The sequence below is a fragment of the Pectinophora gossypiella genome, chromosome 5 (assembly GCF_024362695.1).
Source record: "Pectinophora gossypiella chromosome 5, ilPecGoss1.1, whole genome shotgun sequence".
Classification (NCBI taxonomy): Eukaryota; Metazoa; Arthropoda; class Insecta; order Lepidoptera; family Gelechiidae; genus Pectinophora; species Pectinophora gossypiella.
In genome coordinates, this window is record NC_065408.1 from 13,034,751 (window position 1) to 13,052,401 (window position 17,651).

The 17,651-nt window shown below is 36.3% G+C and overlaps 1 protein-coding gene across 2 annotated transcripts in view; it reads left to right on the forward strand.

The window, feature by feature from the left end:
- Positions 1-17,651, forward strand: part of LOC126367000 (protocadherin-like wing polarity protein stan) — a 273,660-nt gene that overhangs the window by 211,669 nt on the left and 44,340 nt on the right. For both annotated transcript variants that reach the window (XR_007566430.1, XM_050010348.1), the window contains exons 3-5: positions 5,281-5,335; positions 13,019-14,220; positions 17,291-17,492. Coding sequence is in view for 1 of the 2 variants with exons in the window: in XM_050010348.1 (XP_049866305.1) it covers positions 13,067-14,220; positions 17,291-17,492 (1,356 nt within the window). In the remaining variant the exon portion in view is untranslated. The remainder of the gene's footprint in view (positions 1-5,280; positions 5,336-13,018; positions 14,221-17,290; positions 17,493-17,651) is intronic.

The following is a 17,651-nucleotide window of genomic DNA, read 5'->3' on the forward strand; positions in this document are numbered from 1 at the left end:
TACTTTACTAAATCAAAATAGAGGATCACTTTAGATATAAGAGTTTTAAGTAGGAATTCACTAAATACTTTTTGTCTTAAGTTGGTATACTCCTAGACAATTGAAGTAAAATTTATCTTAACTAGTACTTGATGAAGTGCAACTTGACTTTACTTTTCTAAACTGATTCTTACGAAATCAATTGTTTCTAAAGTCTTACTTCATTTAGAAAAATATTACTTAACGCCATTTTGCATTTACAGGAAGAAAACATGTAATATTTTTTTGACAATATTATCGTCAAAAACTGAAGTAAATTAATATATATTCCTGTTGTAGTAACAATTACTGCGTTCAGCTGTCACATATTAATAGAAAATGAATTTCTCTATACTATATGTCACCATTTTTTTTATTTGCTGAATAATCAATCCAAATTTTATTATTATTTTTCTGATATATTAAAGGCCCTTCTGTTTTTTAACACTTTCTATCGATTTTACACGAGAAACAATCATGCGTTTATAATTTCCTGTATGTGAAACGGCAGAATAACCTTTTGTTAAAACAACTTAACAAATATTTTAGACGCCATTTTCTTACAGTCTTCATTTCTTGTGTTAATATAAATGTTCGCCATTATATTCTAAAATAAAGACGCGTGAAGTAAAAATCGTTTTAGTATGATCTGAAGTTTTACTTCGTTAAGTTACAATTGACTCAGTGCAATTCAATCCTATAGTCTTAACTAAGTATTGTAGATATCTTCAAGTATACATTCTTGGTATTAAGTGATACTACAAGAATTCTAAGTTTAGAATATGCAAGAACATTGTCTAAAGTAGGGTTTAAGTCTGACTTAGCGTTGTCTTAAGTCTGTCTTGTATAAGAGTTAAAGTATGTGCCCACTTTTACTAAACTGTATCTTCAAGATATCTTGAGGGATATCTTGGAGACATATAAGACTTATCCAAGACAAGGGTTTGATTTAGTCTACTTGCCTTCAAGATATCTACAATTCTCTTTTAAGACAATCGGTTGCTACTTGGGACTTAAGTTACCAATATCATTTGCAGTTATATTTTTAATTAGTAAGGTTTATAAAGTTGGTATTAGCATATTTACTTACAAGAATTAAAGATAAAACTGAATTATTATCGTAATAAGTTAAAGATATTATGTTTATTGGAAGAAATCAAAGCAACTTTATGTAAACGGTAATGGAATGGTCCATTTAAAGATATTAACAAGTTTGTAAGGAGAATATTATGCGGATATACGCAATAATACGACAAGTAAGGACATTACTTTCTTACACATACCCGTTCACTAAAGGGTTTATGTGAAACTCGTATGTGAAAAAAAGTCTGTTTAACGGAGACGGAAATATATACCGGTAGAAAAAGATAGCATTACATAAACTTGGTGCAGCTTAGTCTTTGACATTCAGCTTCTAACTCAACCTCAAACATTATGTCTTGTATACAGTATACTTATTTGACGCAAAAGGCCCAAAGAGACTTGGCGACCCTCGCTTGACCGAGAGTTAAAAACTCTCGGCATGTGACGGGAGCAAGCTACTGAGACTGCAAAAGATCACAAGAAGTAGAAATCTGTAATATGAGCTCTACATCCCAACAAGGGATAATAAGATTAGAAGAAGAAGAGAAGAATTTTCATTTAAGAGTTATTTGTTTACCTATGTTGCGTTCACAACTCCGCCTAACGAAGCCTGATGTCTCCTTATAGAAGCATAAGTAATTTCTTTTACAAATTTTAAGAAAACCATGTCGTCATCGGCTATAATTTGCCAGCCAGCATCGAGAAATTAACCGGTTTCGAACGAGACAATTTTGTTCGAGGCTCGCAAGCACGCACGAGCAAAGTGACGGAAAGGATCCTAATCTGCATACGGAATAACAGGCACAGGCATCATGCTTTATTCCGTTTGAAGATAAACGATTTCATTTTCGACCCGAACTCTCTCAGTGAACTTATTTTATCTGCGCATACATCAGCCCGCAGATGGTGCCGGGCCGTTTGTACAGTGGGTTCTGTACAAATTGTAGAATCTAGATAGGTTTTACAGTGAGTCAATAGTGAATTTTGACTTTTACTTATATATTTCACTGAAAGGTGTGTGCATTTTAGTCCGAACGGAAATTTACTTGCTATGTCGAGACCTCTGTTTTACCAGACGCTAAAATAACAGCTAGCGTTTTTTAGGCTAACTGTAGGTACTGTGTCCTTCTTTATTTTATTTCATGTCGCGCCCTTTTCCTCAAAATTCTTTAACAAAAAAGTTCAAGAAAAACTATTACCTATTACTTACAATTGACATATCAGTTAATAATAGTTGCAGTGAACTTACAAATTGAAGGCTTATACGTGAATTTGAGGGCTCAATCAAGTTTGATTTCTGATAATTTGTATTTGCTAACAACTCCTAAAATTGGCAGTGATATCAAATTAATATATGTAGTTAAACAAATATGAATCATACGTAAATGTATTATAGTTCCATAAACTTCAATATTTGTGAAGTTTGTGTAATCATGTCATGCTCTCGTGATCTTAGCAATATTAATAATATTCATGGTTTGTTTATACTTACTGAAGCCAAAAATAGCACATTTCATATCGACAGATGGTAGATTTGCGGTAATATTGAATGCCATTGTTTAACGTCTTCATCTACATCACGATCTGATCATTACAGCGCTATTTTCACACTTTTTCTACGGATGATAGCTCTCATATCATCATTTGCTATCCGGCAATTGATTAGGGTCGTAACATTTTTTTCTATAAGGTAGTGCCTACATTCCAATACAATTGGGATCAATTGGCCTTAATGACGTTACTCGTAGTTCTAAACCTTTGGATACTATTGAACAGAGAAGACTGAATACATTAAGAAATCGCTATCTAACTGTACTTGGTGCGAATGAAGATAGTGATAGGAGAGTCCTATAAGTATTTATTTGCTGTGACAGCTAGTTTCGGAGCTTACAGGTTCGAATCGATTTTCGATTTCATTTTTAGATTATAAATTATTATCACGTGCTCGGCGGTAAAGGAAAAAACATCGTGAGGAAATACTCTCGAAAAAACAGTTTCGGAGCTATTGAAATGTAACAGGCGGGTCTCTAGAATCGTATTCGTTTTGCAAAGCAGATCACGCGTGTGACGTAGTGCCACGATGGCGCGAACTGTCTCGCTGATGAATAGGCGCACCCTTTGCGTACTAGCGTATTGGAAGCTCGTTTATCTTTGACCGATTTGCTCCGATATAGGACGCGATTTGTAAATCGAAACTCGGTTTTTTTACTTTCGGTATTCCGTTTTTACATGATTGTATACCAACCGAATGTGCGGACAGTATTGAATGTAATTTTTACCTTTCAAAATCACGTTTCGGTCGTAATCCACAGTCTATGGGATTTTAAGTGTTTTCAAGTAGGTAATGTATACGAGGAACAAAAGCAAACGACATACAACTAAACTACACTAAAGCAATTTACAATGTAGCAGAAACAAGTAACTAAACATTGTAAGTCATCTCAAGCTCTGCAAAGATAACATTTTCATCTTACAAACTAGTGTTATTTTCTTTCATCATAAACTGGTATCTGCATAAACATCGGCTTTATTTATAGGCTTGTTTTAAAGAGACCTTAGGATCTCGCAACGGAGCGGCAAGTACCAGGGTAGCATAACAGGTTATGTATCATTCTAGCTACAAGCCCTCGAGCAACACTCCACCGAGTGGCCACTCTTGTACCTGCTAACCAGTCACGCCTCTCTTTTGTCGAGCCTGCATAGAAGCTTTGCGCTCCTGGTACCATTCTCTCGGAAAACCTATTTTAAAGTTAAATTCCACCTCACGTTTTACCAGTTTACGAGTTTAAAACAATGTTGCCGTTAAAACAGGTTTAATTTATTAGACTTTTGGTTCACAATGTTTAATCTGTTTTGAAAAATAATTGTGTTTTAAAAGTTCTCGTTATAGGGTCATAAATGAAACATAACGCCTAGCTTGGTCACGCTACATTACACGAAAATATAGATAATTTATTAAGCCAATTTGACAGTCCTTTTCCCACTTTACCTACAAAGGCTACAAAAGAAAAAAAAAGCAATTTTCCAATTATAATTTATTCAATATACATTCATGTTAAAATATGAAAAGAATGCGGAAAGGTTCGTGTCAAGAGAAAGTGGTGACAACGAAAAATATGACTCAATCACGATTTTTCGGCCACAAAAACTTCTCTTATCAGTTTTCAAACTTTATATCGGTAGCTTTACATTAGCGGTCGTTATTTATGAGTATATTAATAATAGATATGTGTGTCAATGTGAAAAAGCATTGGTAAACGTCGCTTTGACTAATTAGTTTTTCTTATAATTTATATGCATTTAAACTTCATCTACCACAACATTTTATTTTATGTTTTTTTTTAGATTACTTCCTTTTTCTGGGTTAATATTCATAATTATGTTTAAATCTAGCTATTCGATGTCGATTGTCTTTCGTCCTGTACCTACGAGTGTAGGTATAGTTTTATAAGGATACATAGTTACATAAGATCACGCCAATTTCCCATTGGGGTAGGCAGTGATACCGGATCGCCTGGCACACCACTTTCGCTTCATCCACTCCCATCAGACTTCTTGCCTTTTACACCAATGTTCATGACTTTGAACATCAGCGGCGCTTAGAGCTTGACGCCAAGCGCGATGAATTGAAAACCCGACCACCTGCGGCGATTAATTATACATATTTAAATGGTGTACTCACATGCCCGCTATGTGCGAGGATCTTTTCCAATAAGATTGACTATATAAGCCACATGCGAGCACATGAACGTCGGAGTTTAAGCAGTCGCCGTAGCCGAAATAGGCTGGATCATCACCGTTATTGTTTTAAACATACCTACTTACAATACATCATCTAGAAACAATCCAATGTTCACTCAATCAATAAACCATCGGATATATTTAACAAACTGCAAAGTAACGCAGCATCCATGTTGAATCCATCTATCCTCATCTCTACTGCCGGTTTCGAACCCATGGCTCATTTGTCAAGATCCCTCCTTTTGTTCACCCGACGTTTCGCTAACCGTGGCGATGGAATAAACAAATAACGTTTTATTTAGGCGATACTTTGATATATATAATGTTCGTGAATTGAGGGAAATTGAGGAATTGTAATAAGGTTTTTTATTGTTTCGTTTCTTATAAATATAATAATTATAATAAAATAATGTTAAGTATTTTTTTGCCTTGTTTCAGATGGCTACGAATAAGTAGGAGGGTTGGCGTTCTCTACAATACTACTTAAGTAAAGGTAAGAAAACATTAAGTATTCACCTTATTACAAAACCTAAATTAAGGTCGAAAGTATGCGCCAGGAAAAAAGTCGACCGATTTTTAATTAAACTAATTGACAAGTCATAATAATTAAAACATATAATAACGGGTTCTTACCGCGTTTAAATCAGCGATATGAGACTCCCGATATTTCGACACTGTTGCAAGTGCCATGATCACGGGATGACTGATGAGATTGGAGTGGAGTAGGTAGATCCATAATTTGAACCCGTTATTATCAAATCAAATCAAATCAAATCAAATATACATATATAATCAAATATATATATATATATATATATATATATATATATTATGTGTTCTAATTATGATAATATCCGCGTAAACTTAAAACAAAGTCATAATAATTCTATACAGCATCTGCGACAGGCACTACCTATATTATAAACTACATATTTTATCTTTTAACCTTCCTAATGTAATACTGTGTCTTTTTAATAATAAAATATAATGGTGCTAATTCCTATACACACCATCTAATTTTAAGTTATACCTGTCATTTTCTTATCCGCCGAAAAGGAAAGGGACGGATGATAGGCTGCTGATAATTTTAAAAAGGAGTGAATTATTGAATAACCCGGTCGAATCGAATAAGTATCTCGCTGGTTTGCAAAACGTTTAATATGTGCCATCAACTTAATTCTGTCGGGTTATGGGCCAATGTATTTTTTTCTTTCTTTTAGATTTGTGCTTAAAATTGACGTGTGTCCCATAAATGTTATGCCTGTCGATTACCCGTCCCTTTCCTTTTCGGCGGATAAGAAAATGACAGGTATAACTTAAAATCAAATTAGATGGTGTCTACAGAAATTAGCAGCATTTTAAAATTAAATTTGTAAGCTTACCCACATGGCTAAAACTTACCATTATCTGAGTTTGGACTTGGTACGAGTATTTATTAATAGGCAGTCTCCAATTATTCTATATACTTACTTTGCTCACCAAAAAGCCAAAAGTAACCTAATTAGGTATAATTTATAGATGAATAATGAAAAACAGAGACAACAAACTTTTAAGAAATAATTTCCATGTATAAATTATCATTAAATTAAAATAAGCCTCATAATTCAAATGCCTATAAATATCCAGTAGCATTACTGTCTGTGTTTTAAATAAATAAAGCAATAGTCGGCAATCAATAATTTATTTGGAAACTGTTATCATTTATGAGCCATTAAAAACTTTTTAATATTAAAAGAACCTGATGTTTAAAAATGGTGCACGAATTTTTCTTTAATTCGTTCCTTTCATTTTTGTAAACGTACTTAATAAAAAAATAACTTATTTATGAATTTTAAAAAATAAAAATGTAATAATAAGTGCGACATGGTTCACGTTTTTCTATGACGTCACAGGTTACTTTTTCATACAAATCCCATAGTAAGTCGTGGTTTGACGTATAGTAAAAAGTAACTGATTTGACTAGTTGAAAACTACCTTAATTCAAACGTCTTTCAATACTCGTAAAGGTGCTGATAGACTTGAGCATTCCCTTGTAACAGAACATCGTGCATTCGCCGTTTTTATATTTGTCGAACTGAACAACGAGCCTACCCAAGCATAAAAGCCAAACGTTGCTATGAACGTTTTCATGAGCAAGAATGCTCAATAGAATGCTCGCTAAAATGTTGACATCTACAGAAAAAGAAGTTACTTATATGTGTTTTTAAGTAAGTAATCGGCATAAAAACCAGTAGCTAATGGTCAAAAGTTGTAATATTAGATCGATGGGGATGACTCGCTTTATGGCTTCGTCGGTCGTAAAGCGTAAAGTTATTGGTGCTTACGTAACTGTATAGCGTCTTAGGGCAAACCTTTGATATACGGACCTCTAAGATAAATGTCTACAGCCGTTGGGAATACGGTTCCCGATAAATCTATAAGTGTATCTATGGGTTGAAAGGGACGGTCGCAAGAGATGTTTTAAATAAATAGAGTATTTGACTAGCTGTCGTAGCCCAGTTGGTAGAAACTAACCTCTATATAGTCGTCATAAACTTAGCGAGGTTTCCACTAAGTGCAAACGCCTTTTTGAAAAATCACATTCTGTCTTTCTTAGAGCCTTGGAAACCCAGTAGGTAAAACGCTTGCCTCTCTCTTTGAGGTCGCAGCGTCGAATCCAGCACAGGCATAAACCAATGATTGTCGAACTTGTTTTCGAATTCATGTTTGGATCATAAATGATTACCACGTGCTCAGCGGTGAAGAAAAACATAGTGACGAAACCCAATTTCCCGAGAACTGCATTTTCGGACCTAACCTGTATTGGGCTGATTTTCCCTTCACGGGTTGGAAGGTCAGACAGGCAGTCGCTTCTGTAAAAAACCGTACCTGTCATATCTTCAGGATAGGTAAGCCGACCCTGTGAAAAACGGGATAATCCTAGGTTAAACAAACAGTATTTGACTAAAGATGACCAAAAATCAATCTCATTTTACTTTTCGACTTATTTTCGAATTTCATTTATAAATTAAGTTACAATGAGTACCACGTTTGACCATCTTTATCATCAATAAAAAAATAAAATTGGTCAAAGTGATACCATCACAGGACGTAAGTAACGTCACAAATTAAAAATATTACAGTAAATATTTAATGTATTTCCTGACTACCCACACGTGATATGATTATCTTAGCACATTCCGAAGTTCAGTGATTGAGTAGAGATAAGAGTTATAACTTGTCTTGACGTCTATAGGTTTTACGGTTGATTATGTATGTAAAACAGGTACATTAATTAGATACTTAAGTATAATATTGTAAAATCCGCCTACAGTTTCACCTGCCATAATATATATTTTTGGGATAAAATATTGTATCCTGTCCGAAGACTCAAGGTATATCTATATCTTTCTCTGTCTACCATCACAATCGGCTCACCGGTTAAAACATTACCATGGATTATATTAGAATTATACTTATGTTAAGACACATTCTCGTGTCGGACGACGCTCAGTGGGTAGGCCCGCTACAAGGTGGACCGACGAAAGGTCGCGGAAAGCCGCTGGATGAGAGCAGCGCAGGACCGATCGCCGTGGAGATCCTTGGGGGAGGCCTATGCCCAGCAGTGGGCGTCGTACGGCTGATGATGATGAAGACACATTCTGAACCGGCCTGCTCGAATGAAACCATTGATGGGGAGGAACCAAGAGGAGTCTGTCAGGATCAAATTAAAATGGAATTCCATAGTCTCTCCTTACCCCGGTGGGGAATAGATGTGAGTTTAGGTGGGAAGTGGGTAGACGGAGAAGGTCCAAGATCGATATAGTCATATATATTTCTACAGCCCACGTGCCCATTACATATATAAATATTGCAGATTAATATTTTATCAATAATTTATTTAAAAAAAAACATAAAGACTAGGCATCCACCACAGGTTTCATCTAAAAAGTAATTAAAAACAGTCAATGAAATCCACATAAGCTTTGTTATATTTATGTATATTAATATATCAAGTTACTGAAGTGTCTACCTAGCTTGAAGAGTGGTAACCTGGGGCCTGTTTAATAAAACTTACAATTGTAAATTACAATGATAATTTGATGTACATTGCGGAGTGTGTGATCACGAATATTTTTCAGTTTCATATTAGCTACGTAATGAACATCTAATTGTCGTTGTAATTTACAATTGTAAGTTTTATTAAACAGGCCCCTGGTACTAGTAAAATATAGTGGTGGTCGTAATCACCACCCAGAGGTTACGATTTATCAAGAATCCATAAAATACTTTTAGTGAAAACCATAATCTTAACCGTTTCCATCAAAAGGAAAGTACCTACACTACACGCTTTAAAAAAACATAATTTGTAATTAAATATAAATAAAAACATTGGATTCCACTGGTTTTACGACCATTAATTCCCTGTTAAGATAAAATTTGGGTCGTTTCCCATACTTTCTCCCGAGATCACTTATATATTTGTTTTTACTTCGTTTAAAAATATATAAACTTAATTGAATCGCGTAAAAGGTTTCTATTAGAAACAAAACGATTGGTAGAAAATATCGGAGTTTGTATCACTATTACAATTGATAGAAGCTCAAATATACAGTTTTGTTTTTAAGTACCGGTGATATTCGTATCCAGCATGAATAAACAAACAAAATATAGAAACGGAAACGAATTGCAAAATTGCACTTCGAAAACCCACTTCGCGAAATTAAAAGGACTCTACGGACAATAGATTTGGTCGGATTTATGACGTCATATATCCACTACATAGTATTGGGTACAGCAAATGGTCAGGGAAAAGGCCGGAATGGGAATCGAATCGACGATTCCTGGCTGGGTTAATTGATAGCACCATTAGTGATATGACGTCTATGAATTTGTTGTAAAACTGGACAAAACGGATCCTGACAAAAGTTGGGCTCATAAACAAGATGAAGATTTTTTTTATAAGTTACGTGTTTAAAATCTTTATGGAGTATTCCAAATGTGTGATAGTCCTGCTAAGTTTAGGTATCCAAGGTATTGCAAGCCAACATGAAAGCAATATTGCAATTTGAGATTTACGCATATAAAGATAAGTGCGCACTGTTAACAAATGCCAAATAGACATATTGCTTTCTTATATGAATAGCTTCAATGTGGCCTTCAACAACCACTGGAAGAGTTGCAGCTTTGCGACGTCGTGAAGCACAACTGTGGAGCACATCTTGTGCTCCGGGCTTTCCAAGAATATGTAAATTTGTGTACTTGTACTCTTACAAAATTATTGAGAGTAGTCTTTCCAAGCCTGTCTTCGAGTGAGTCATTCGTCTCCCTGAGAACAATATAAATGTTTAATACCCGCACAAATTGGACAGTGACGTCAGACTCTCTTGTTTATAATGTCGTCATATTTAATATCTTGAGTCTGCCCGACGACGGTTAAGCATGATTAAGCACCTTAATTTTGTTGGCACCTTTAGAAAATGCCTCAATGGCGCTTTACCATTGTTGACTAAATAAGACCTAGAATGAGATAAGAAAAACGTCACGCTAAAGTTGATAGATGTGGGGCTAAGAATTTTGAATAGATGTTACTTTGATTTATGGCGTCTGGCGTTTTTAAAGGTTGAGATGGTGCTGACTTTGTGAAAAATAAAAATATATTTATTGTCAAAAATGTAAATAATGTCGTGCTTATTGTCACTATTGTTGAGTCGAGACCGCGATTGGATACATATCTATTATATTTAATTTAAGTGCAATAAAGATTTTTTTAATGTATACGTATTATATTGTATATTGGCCCAGAAGAGTGAAATTTCGACGTTGATGAGAAACTGAATCACAATTCGAAGATGACATGATGACATGGTTTAGAAGAGGTATATTCGTCATGCATTAGGTGTATTACCTTATGTGATTGGCAAAGACTATTTTATGTACAATAATAAATTTGAAAAATTACCTCTGCACATTTCTAACATTCCAAGAGGCGAAACATTTGGTCCTATTTTACTCCTTTATTAAGTGGTCTAAGGATAAGTTCATTATTATACGTCCACCCAAGCAAATTCCTTAGTCACCCTACTTGGGAATTCCGTACCGCCCCAACAAAGGAGTCTAAAGCTCTACCTGTAAGGATAGATGACTAGGTGCTTTTGTGAGATGGTATTTAGGTTCCCAGATGGAAATTCTTAGTGTTTCCTTTCTATTTTATCTGTTACCTATCGATAAAATAAAGTTAAATTTCCTTTTTCCACTAAACTTTAAGGTGGTAGATATTTTTAAACGAGACATGTGGTTTTGCATGCATTTCAAATGCGTACCTACTTTAAAGTGTGAGTAGGTAGGTATAGATATCTGTAAGTACTTACTGAATGTACCACTTACCTGTACAAACGTAGGTAAGTAATTATAGGTATAATTGGTTTTGCTATAACTACTTACTGTATATAACACGCTCGAAATACAGAGTAAACAGAAACGTATCACGTACGAACGCATTCAATAATCAATTATGCAACGTCAATATTTGCCGCAGGTGTAAAATGACGCCATGTCGCCGCCGCGCGTCCACAAAATGGCGAATTTTCCAAAAGCGCGGGAACTCTGCGACGCGCCTGTTAATTGGTGCCATTAATCTTTTGACCGTAACCGATTCCTGTCGGATTCGCACGAATGGTCACGGAAGCACCCGAACTTCGTCTAGGGTTGCTTACCATTTTATTCCCCTACTAACAGTGGCCGACATAACTGTTTCAGCTAAACAATAAAAAAGATCATGTTAGAAATCCCTTTGCACTTTTTTAGCTACTGCAAAATGCGCTGCTGCTTTTAATTTTTTTCCTAATTTTAATGCCTTTAAGTAGAAATCATCTTAACTTAATTTGAAAATTCGCGGCAATAGTTATCAAAAAAAAATGGAAAATAAAAAAATTCGTGGTTTTACAGCCAACCCTACTGATCAGTTGTTAATTGTTCAGAAAATGTAATGCACGGTGTAATTTCAGTGGAGCGGTAAATCCGGATTAGAGTGTTTGTAGAGGATCCTTATTGCTTTGTTGTTATAAAGTGATGACGTGTTGTTGCTTATTTAGGACCTTGTTACTTCCTTGAGTTTTGATACAGAGGGTATTAATAGCTTAATCCGTTATTGTAGAGCAAGCAATCTGTAAAGGAATTAATTTAGAAAAGGAATATTTATCATTTTTTGTATATATGCCTATGTATTGTTAGCCGCATCTGTTTATTCATGGTCCATAGAAATATACCTAACTAGGTCGTAAGTGATCGTGGCTTCCACCTTGACTTATGTTGAATAAGGTATTTTATACCACATATTGGTGATGTTATATTCGCTTTTCTTTCCCGTTAAGTATTCGTACCATACATTACTAAGACACCATAAACAATAAATTAACTTTTTTCATTTTGTACATGTAAGTTCAAACAACGATGTTTGAAACTAGAAAACTTATTTCGTCAACAATTTATCCTTTCCTCCATAACTCATATGGAACAATTTAATTTACTAAGTAAACACTACGTTTTCCTTTCTCATTCTTTAAATTTACTCTGCAGTAAATAATAACGGACCGGAGCAAGACTTCCGAAACATTTGCTCTGAACGCGACTGTGGCGGACCACAGCGCAATATTTTGTTTTGTTTGTTGCTACGAACATACACGCTCAACCTAGTACACGTATGCTTTTAAAATAATGTTGGAATTATAAAGCAACATAACTTGCCTGTTCCCGCCAAAAAACATGTGCACAGATTTAAACGTTCCTTTAGTGCAATCTTCATTTTGTATTTCTCTTTGCATAATAAATAAAATTGGCTCTATAAAATAACTAAATAAACTGGCCACTGTGTGTGAAAAAAATGTATAATAGCCATTAAAATCTTTTTTCTTCTTTTTCATAATATTATTTTCCACTTGATGAAACTAGGCACTCTTACAAATTTTATAAGATACCTATAGTTAATTGAGCATTTTTTGAGTCCTTATTCATTATTAGAATAGTATAAAATTATTTACTTGGCTTACCTGCTATGCTTGGTTTTATGTTGCGTGCATAAAATACTTTATTTTCAAATAAAAATAAGATTAAAAAGTATACCTATTTTTACTTTTATCAGCAAAAATAAAACATAAAAGACGAGATAAAATCACTAACAGAAATATTTTGATTTCAGATGGCAACGTCAACGAGCCTGTGGTCGCGGGGGAAGCGCTGCAGGTGAATGGCGACCACAATGGCGCGAGCGTGGGCGCGGGCGCTGGTCGCCGCCGCCCTGCTGGTGACCACGCGCGCCTACCTCGTCCTCGTGCCCGACTCTGCACCCCCCGGACACGTCGTCCTAGACGCAGCCGTCTATAAACTCGGCTCAGAACGATCCTACACCATAGACGTCCACCGAACTGCTAACTTCGTCCATCACGTACTACGAGTCAATAGGACCTCTGGACTCGTCACCTTAAGAAAAAGACTACGTTGCGATGGAATTCTTTACCCTAATTTATTTACTTTCTATGTTGACTCTACCTCAGAACGTATCCGCGACATAGATTACTACAGTCTGCCGATAAGAGTTCTGGTTACAGGCGAGGACTGTAGTAGACGTCATATGGAACTGTACGATATAGATTTCGACAGGGTCTACGATCAAGATGATGCAGCTTTGCAGTATGAAGATGATCACACGAGAGATAAACGAGAAATAGCTATAGCAACTAGAAGCGAGATTAGAGAGAGTGTAGACTGGCGATTGTTAGAAGCTGACGAATTGGTCTCTAGTCAATACAATGTTCTGTCCACGGCTCATCCGTGGTCTAACATCATGTTTGAAGATTTTAAGAATAGAAGTAGGAGCAAGAGATCTCATTCAGCAGTACCTTTCGATATGTCGATTGATGTGAAAGTAGCTGAAGCTAAGCAATGGATATCGGAAACTTACGCGAGCTTCGCAATTCCGACGACGGATCGTTGGAACGGAATTTGCTTGAAGAAGTCCCAATACGTGAATTCCTTAACGGCGTTTCTTCCGCGAACCGTTCAGAAGATGTGTAAAGTCCAATTCTTAGATGTGAGCGATCCGAGGTTCACTATTGAGAATAGCCAAGGAGACTTGGTTGCAAGTGACGACGTGTGTATACAGGAGCCTATGTGGAAGGTGTCTGTTCTGTTCACGTTCAATTGCGAGAAGACAAACATCATAGATTCTGATCACCGTCTGAAGATAGTGTACCACCACCAGGAGTTGAATGACACAGATATAGCGAGGAGGGTGAAGAGGGAGCTTCGGAACCAGTCGCCGTACTTTGAACAAGCGCTGTACGTGGCGTCGGTGGCCGAGGAGCAACCACCCGGGGTCGTTGTCACTTCTGTTAGAGCTCGGTAAGTTCTTCTTTCAAGTTTATTACGTATTTCACTAGCACTATTCTAACAAAATATTCTCAACAAACAAAAAAAAATACAAGGCAAGTCGTAAAAAGCAGAAAGAATAGAAATGTTTTATATATGCGCGTCCTATCTATCGTAACAGTGATCCTAAATCGAAATCCTACCGCTTCCTTTTCCACAATTCCATCTGCCTATCACAAGCAGGCTTACTATTCCCAAACGAAATGAGATAGCCGATAGACACTTGAAATTTCCTGAATATTTTCAATCAATTTTGCTCACTGAATTATCTTATCTCTGAACTTATCTATTCAGTTTGCCTATACTTTGTACCAAAGTACTGTTAAGTTCAACCATCCCTAATGGAGTTTTCAGGTCAGATTATTTGAAACGTGCTTTCTTGATCTTAAAAAATAAAAACGACAGCAGAGAAAAGGCATTTCATGTTCCTAATTTCATTTTCGGGTTGTCTTGTCCCTTGGATCGTGCATAAAAAATTGGAACTTTCTCTAAATAACCTTTGCTCCTTGCACGCATCCATTTGAAATGGATCTAATATCATAAAGCCATTCTACGTTCTTTGAAGAAACAATTATTTTTCCGTACGTTAAAGAAATCCCTGCTCTACCTTTTGCTTTACAACTTAATTGCGCATGAAATCGGAAATAATGATTGATACGTTACCTCAGTTGAGCTTCAGTCGTACAAATAATGAAGATGTAATTCTATACAATTATTGACATCCATCTCCATTTGAAGTATTCAAGAGCATGTTCCACTATAATTGCCAATCAATAAATCAATGTCGTATTTATCAAGATCTATCTGACTTTAATGATATAATCCTAGTCAAGTATCAAGTAACAGAAAGCCTATAATTCATCGCAATACCTGGCTTTTCCATTCAGAGAAAATGTTTTTTGCAAACACGAGTTTAATATTTAAGTTGGCAATTTTACTGTTGGTGCTTAGTATTATACCATACCAAGTGTTGCTTTTTAATTTAGTCTATTGAACTAAGTTTCGTGGAATTTAGCCAACCACTTTAGCGTGATTAGGCGTAAAACAACCGATAACTTTCTTTATTCATAATAGTCGTAAGAGGGTCGATAGGATTTCCCTTTTACGCTGCACTTAAAAAATGCCTTGCTCAACGATTCATGAATGCTAAGTATCTTATAAAATTAAGGGGGAACCTTCCTATTTCCTAATTCCGACATCTATAACTGGAGGCGTCTGTCGTTTAATTGACTTAAATCACTTCTGAGCCCATTCAGTTTTTATGAACTCATTCATTTTATGGTGTCCGGAACCATTGTTGCAGGCAGACAATGACTGGTATAACGCTAAACCGCTCCAATTTATAGAGGCGGCAGGGTTCTGCTAGACAGGAAATACTGGTGGTTATAGTAAATGCCATTTTTATCTCGTTACATGTCTGGTTATATGAGACGGACGGGATTCATCGACCATGTTTATTTTAGGAATATTCAATTCTATGGAAACTGGATTTGTGAACTAATTGTCTGAGTTTATTAGGCCTATCCTACAGTATCTATAGACTTGTACAAACCAAACTTTATAATGCAACGGGCATACCCCGAATATTCGCTATTATAACGCATATTCTGTGCAAATTTCAATTAGAACATTGAACATTGATACCCTTTGACAGACTAACGAACAGACGCAAAAACGGTTTAGCGGTGTAACAGTTTACTAATCGGAACGAAAAGCTACCCCTACAAAACAGAAAGTCAACAAAATCGGACCTGTCAATGGCAAATTAGATGTGAAACTCTTCATTGACTCCTCTAATTACATAAACGGCCTATATACGTCCCACTGCTGGGCACAGGCCTCCCCTCAGGGGGTACGGAGGATACTCCACCACGCTGCTCCAATGCGGGTTGGTGGAGATGTTTTTACGGCTAAAAGCCGGGACCAACGGCTTAACGTGCCCTCCGATGCACGGAATCATCTTACTTTTTCGGACAATCAGGTGATTCAAGCCTGAAAAGTCCTTACCAAACAAAGGACAGTCTCACAAAGTGATTTCGACAATGTCCCCATCGGGAATCGAACCCGGACCTCCAGATCGTGAGCCTAACGCTCTAACCACTAGACCACGGAGGCTGTCCTCTAATTACGTAACATAAATTCACGACTGGGATATAGTCGTACAGAAGTACATCCATCGCAAGATGAACTAAGTACCCACACTTCACCTAGCTTTCTGTAAAACAAACATGATAGGTGGTGAAGTTTAAGTGTTACGTTTAGTAATACTAGTTACCAAATCATTCCAATAAATGAAAGATGTGTTATAATAATTTTAGAAATACAAAATTACACATCTACTGAACCCACAGAAGCACGGTGTTAATTACACTTTCCAGTCTTTTTCTTATCACCATCGTATATGATAGTGTTGGAACAATACGCCGGGAAAATGATCGGGATGGGAACTGTGGGAAGCTTTCTTTTCTAACGAACTTCTTATCAGATGATAAGTTTTGTCTCACTATTAACAAGAAAATATCTAACAATTATGTCGATGACCTTGGTAATGACAATGACGCAAGTTATGTTATAATGGGGATAAAAACTTCCTATTTCTGCCATCAGATGTCGCTACTGTTGAGTCTTCTTAAATTTTGACAGTTCCCCATACATACTATTTGAATAAAACATCGTTTCGTTTATATTTTTATACTATAACCATTTGCGTAGCGGTTAATTGCAAAATCTTAGTGTTACTTATTTATTCCCTAAAGATCGGAGTGAAAGAAATTTAGAAAAACTTATTTTCAGTCAAAACTGCCTTTTTCCAACTGGCTGCTTTTCTTTTTCGTAACTCATCCTTTACACCCACTCCACGCCAGCTATGTTATATTTGCATCGTGATGTTTTCAGCTCTATGTTGTTATTCATGCATTTATTTAAGCATTCAGACTCTTCTACTTCTTTCTTCCTCTCACTTATTTCTAACTTGGAATCGAGACATCACCTGTAGAAGTACTATCTAATCAAACAATTCTAACCACCCTTCATACTCTTCCAGCGACCCAGAAAACAGCCCAGTGACCTACACGATGTCAAGTCTTCTGGACTCGCGGTCAGCTGGGATGTTCGCCGTAGACTCCCGGTCCGGCGTGGTCACCACACAGGCTCGCCTTGACCGCGAGAGGCTCGATGTGCACTACTTCAGAGTCGTAGCCCAGGATGACACCTTCCCGCCTAGAAGTGGCACTACCACGCTGCAGGTAACGTCTTCTAGCTTGATCATATTTTATTTTTAAATTTACCCGTGTGGTAGGTTGAAGGCTACTTTAGGGTATTGCTCAAAAAAGGGGTTAAGACGGATCCCTTGTGAAATTTTATCTATCTGTGCGTCTGACCGTCAAATTTCCTTTACCTTAGAT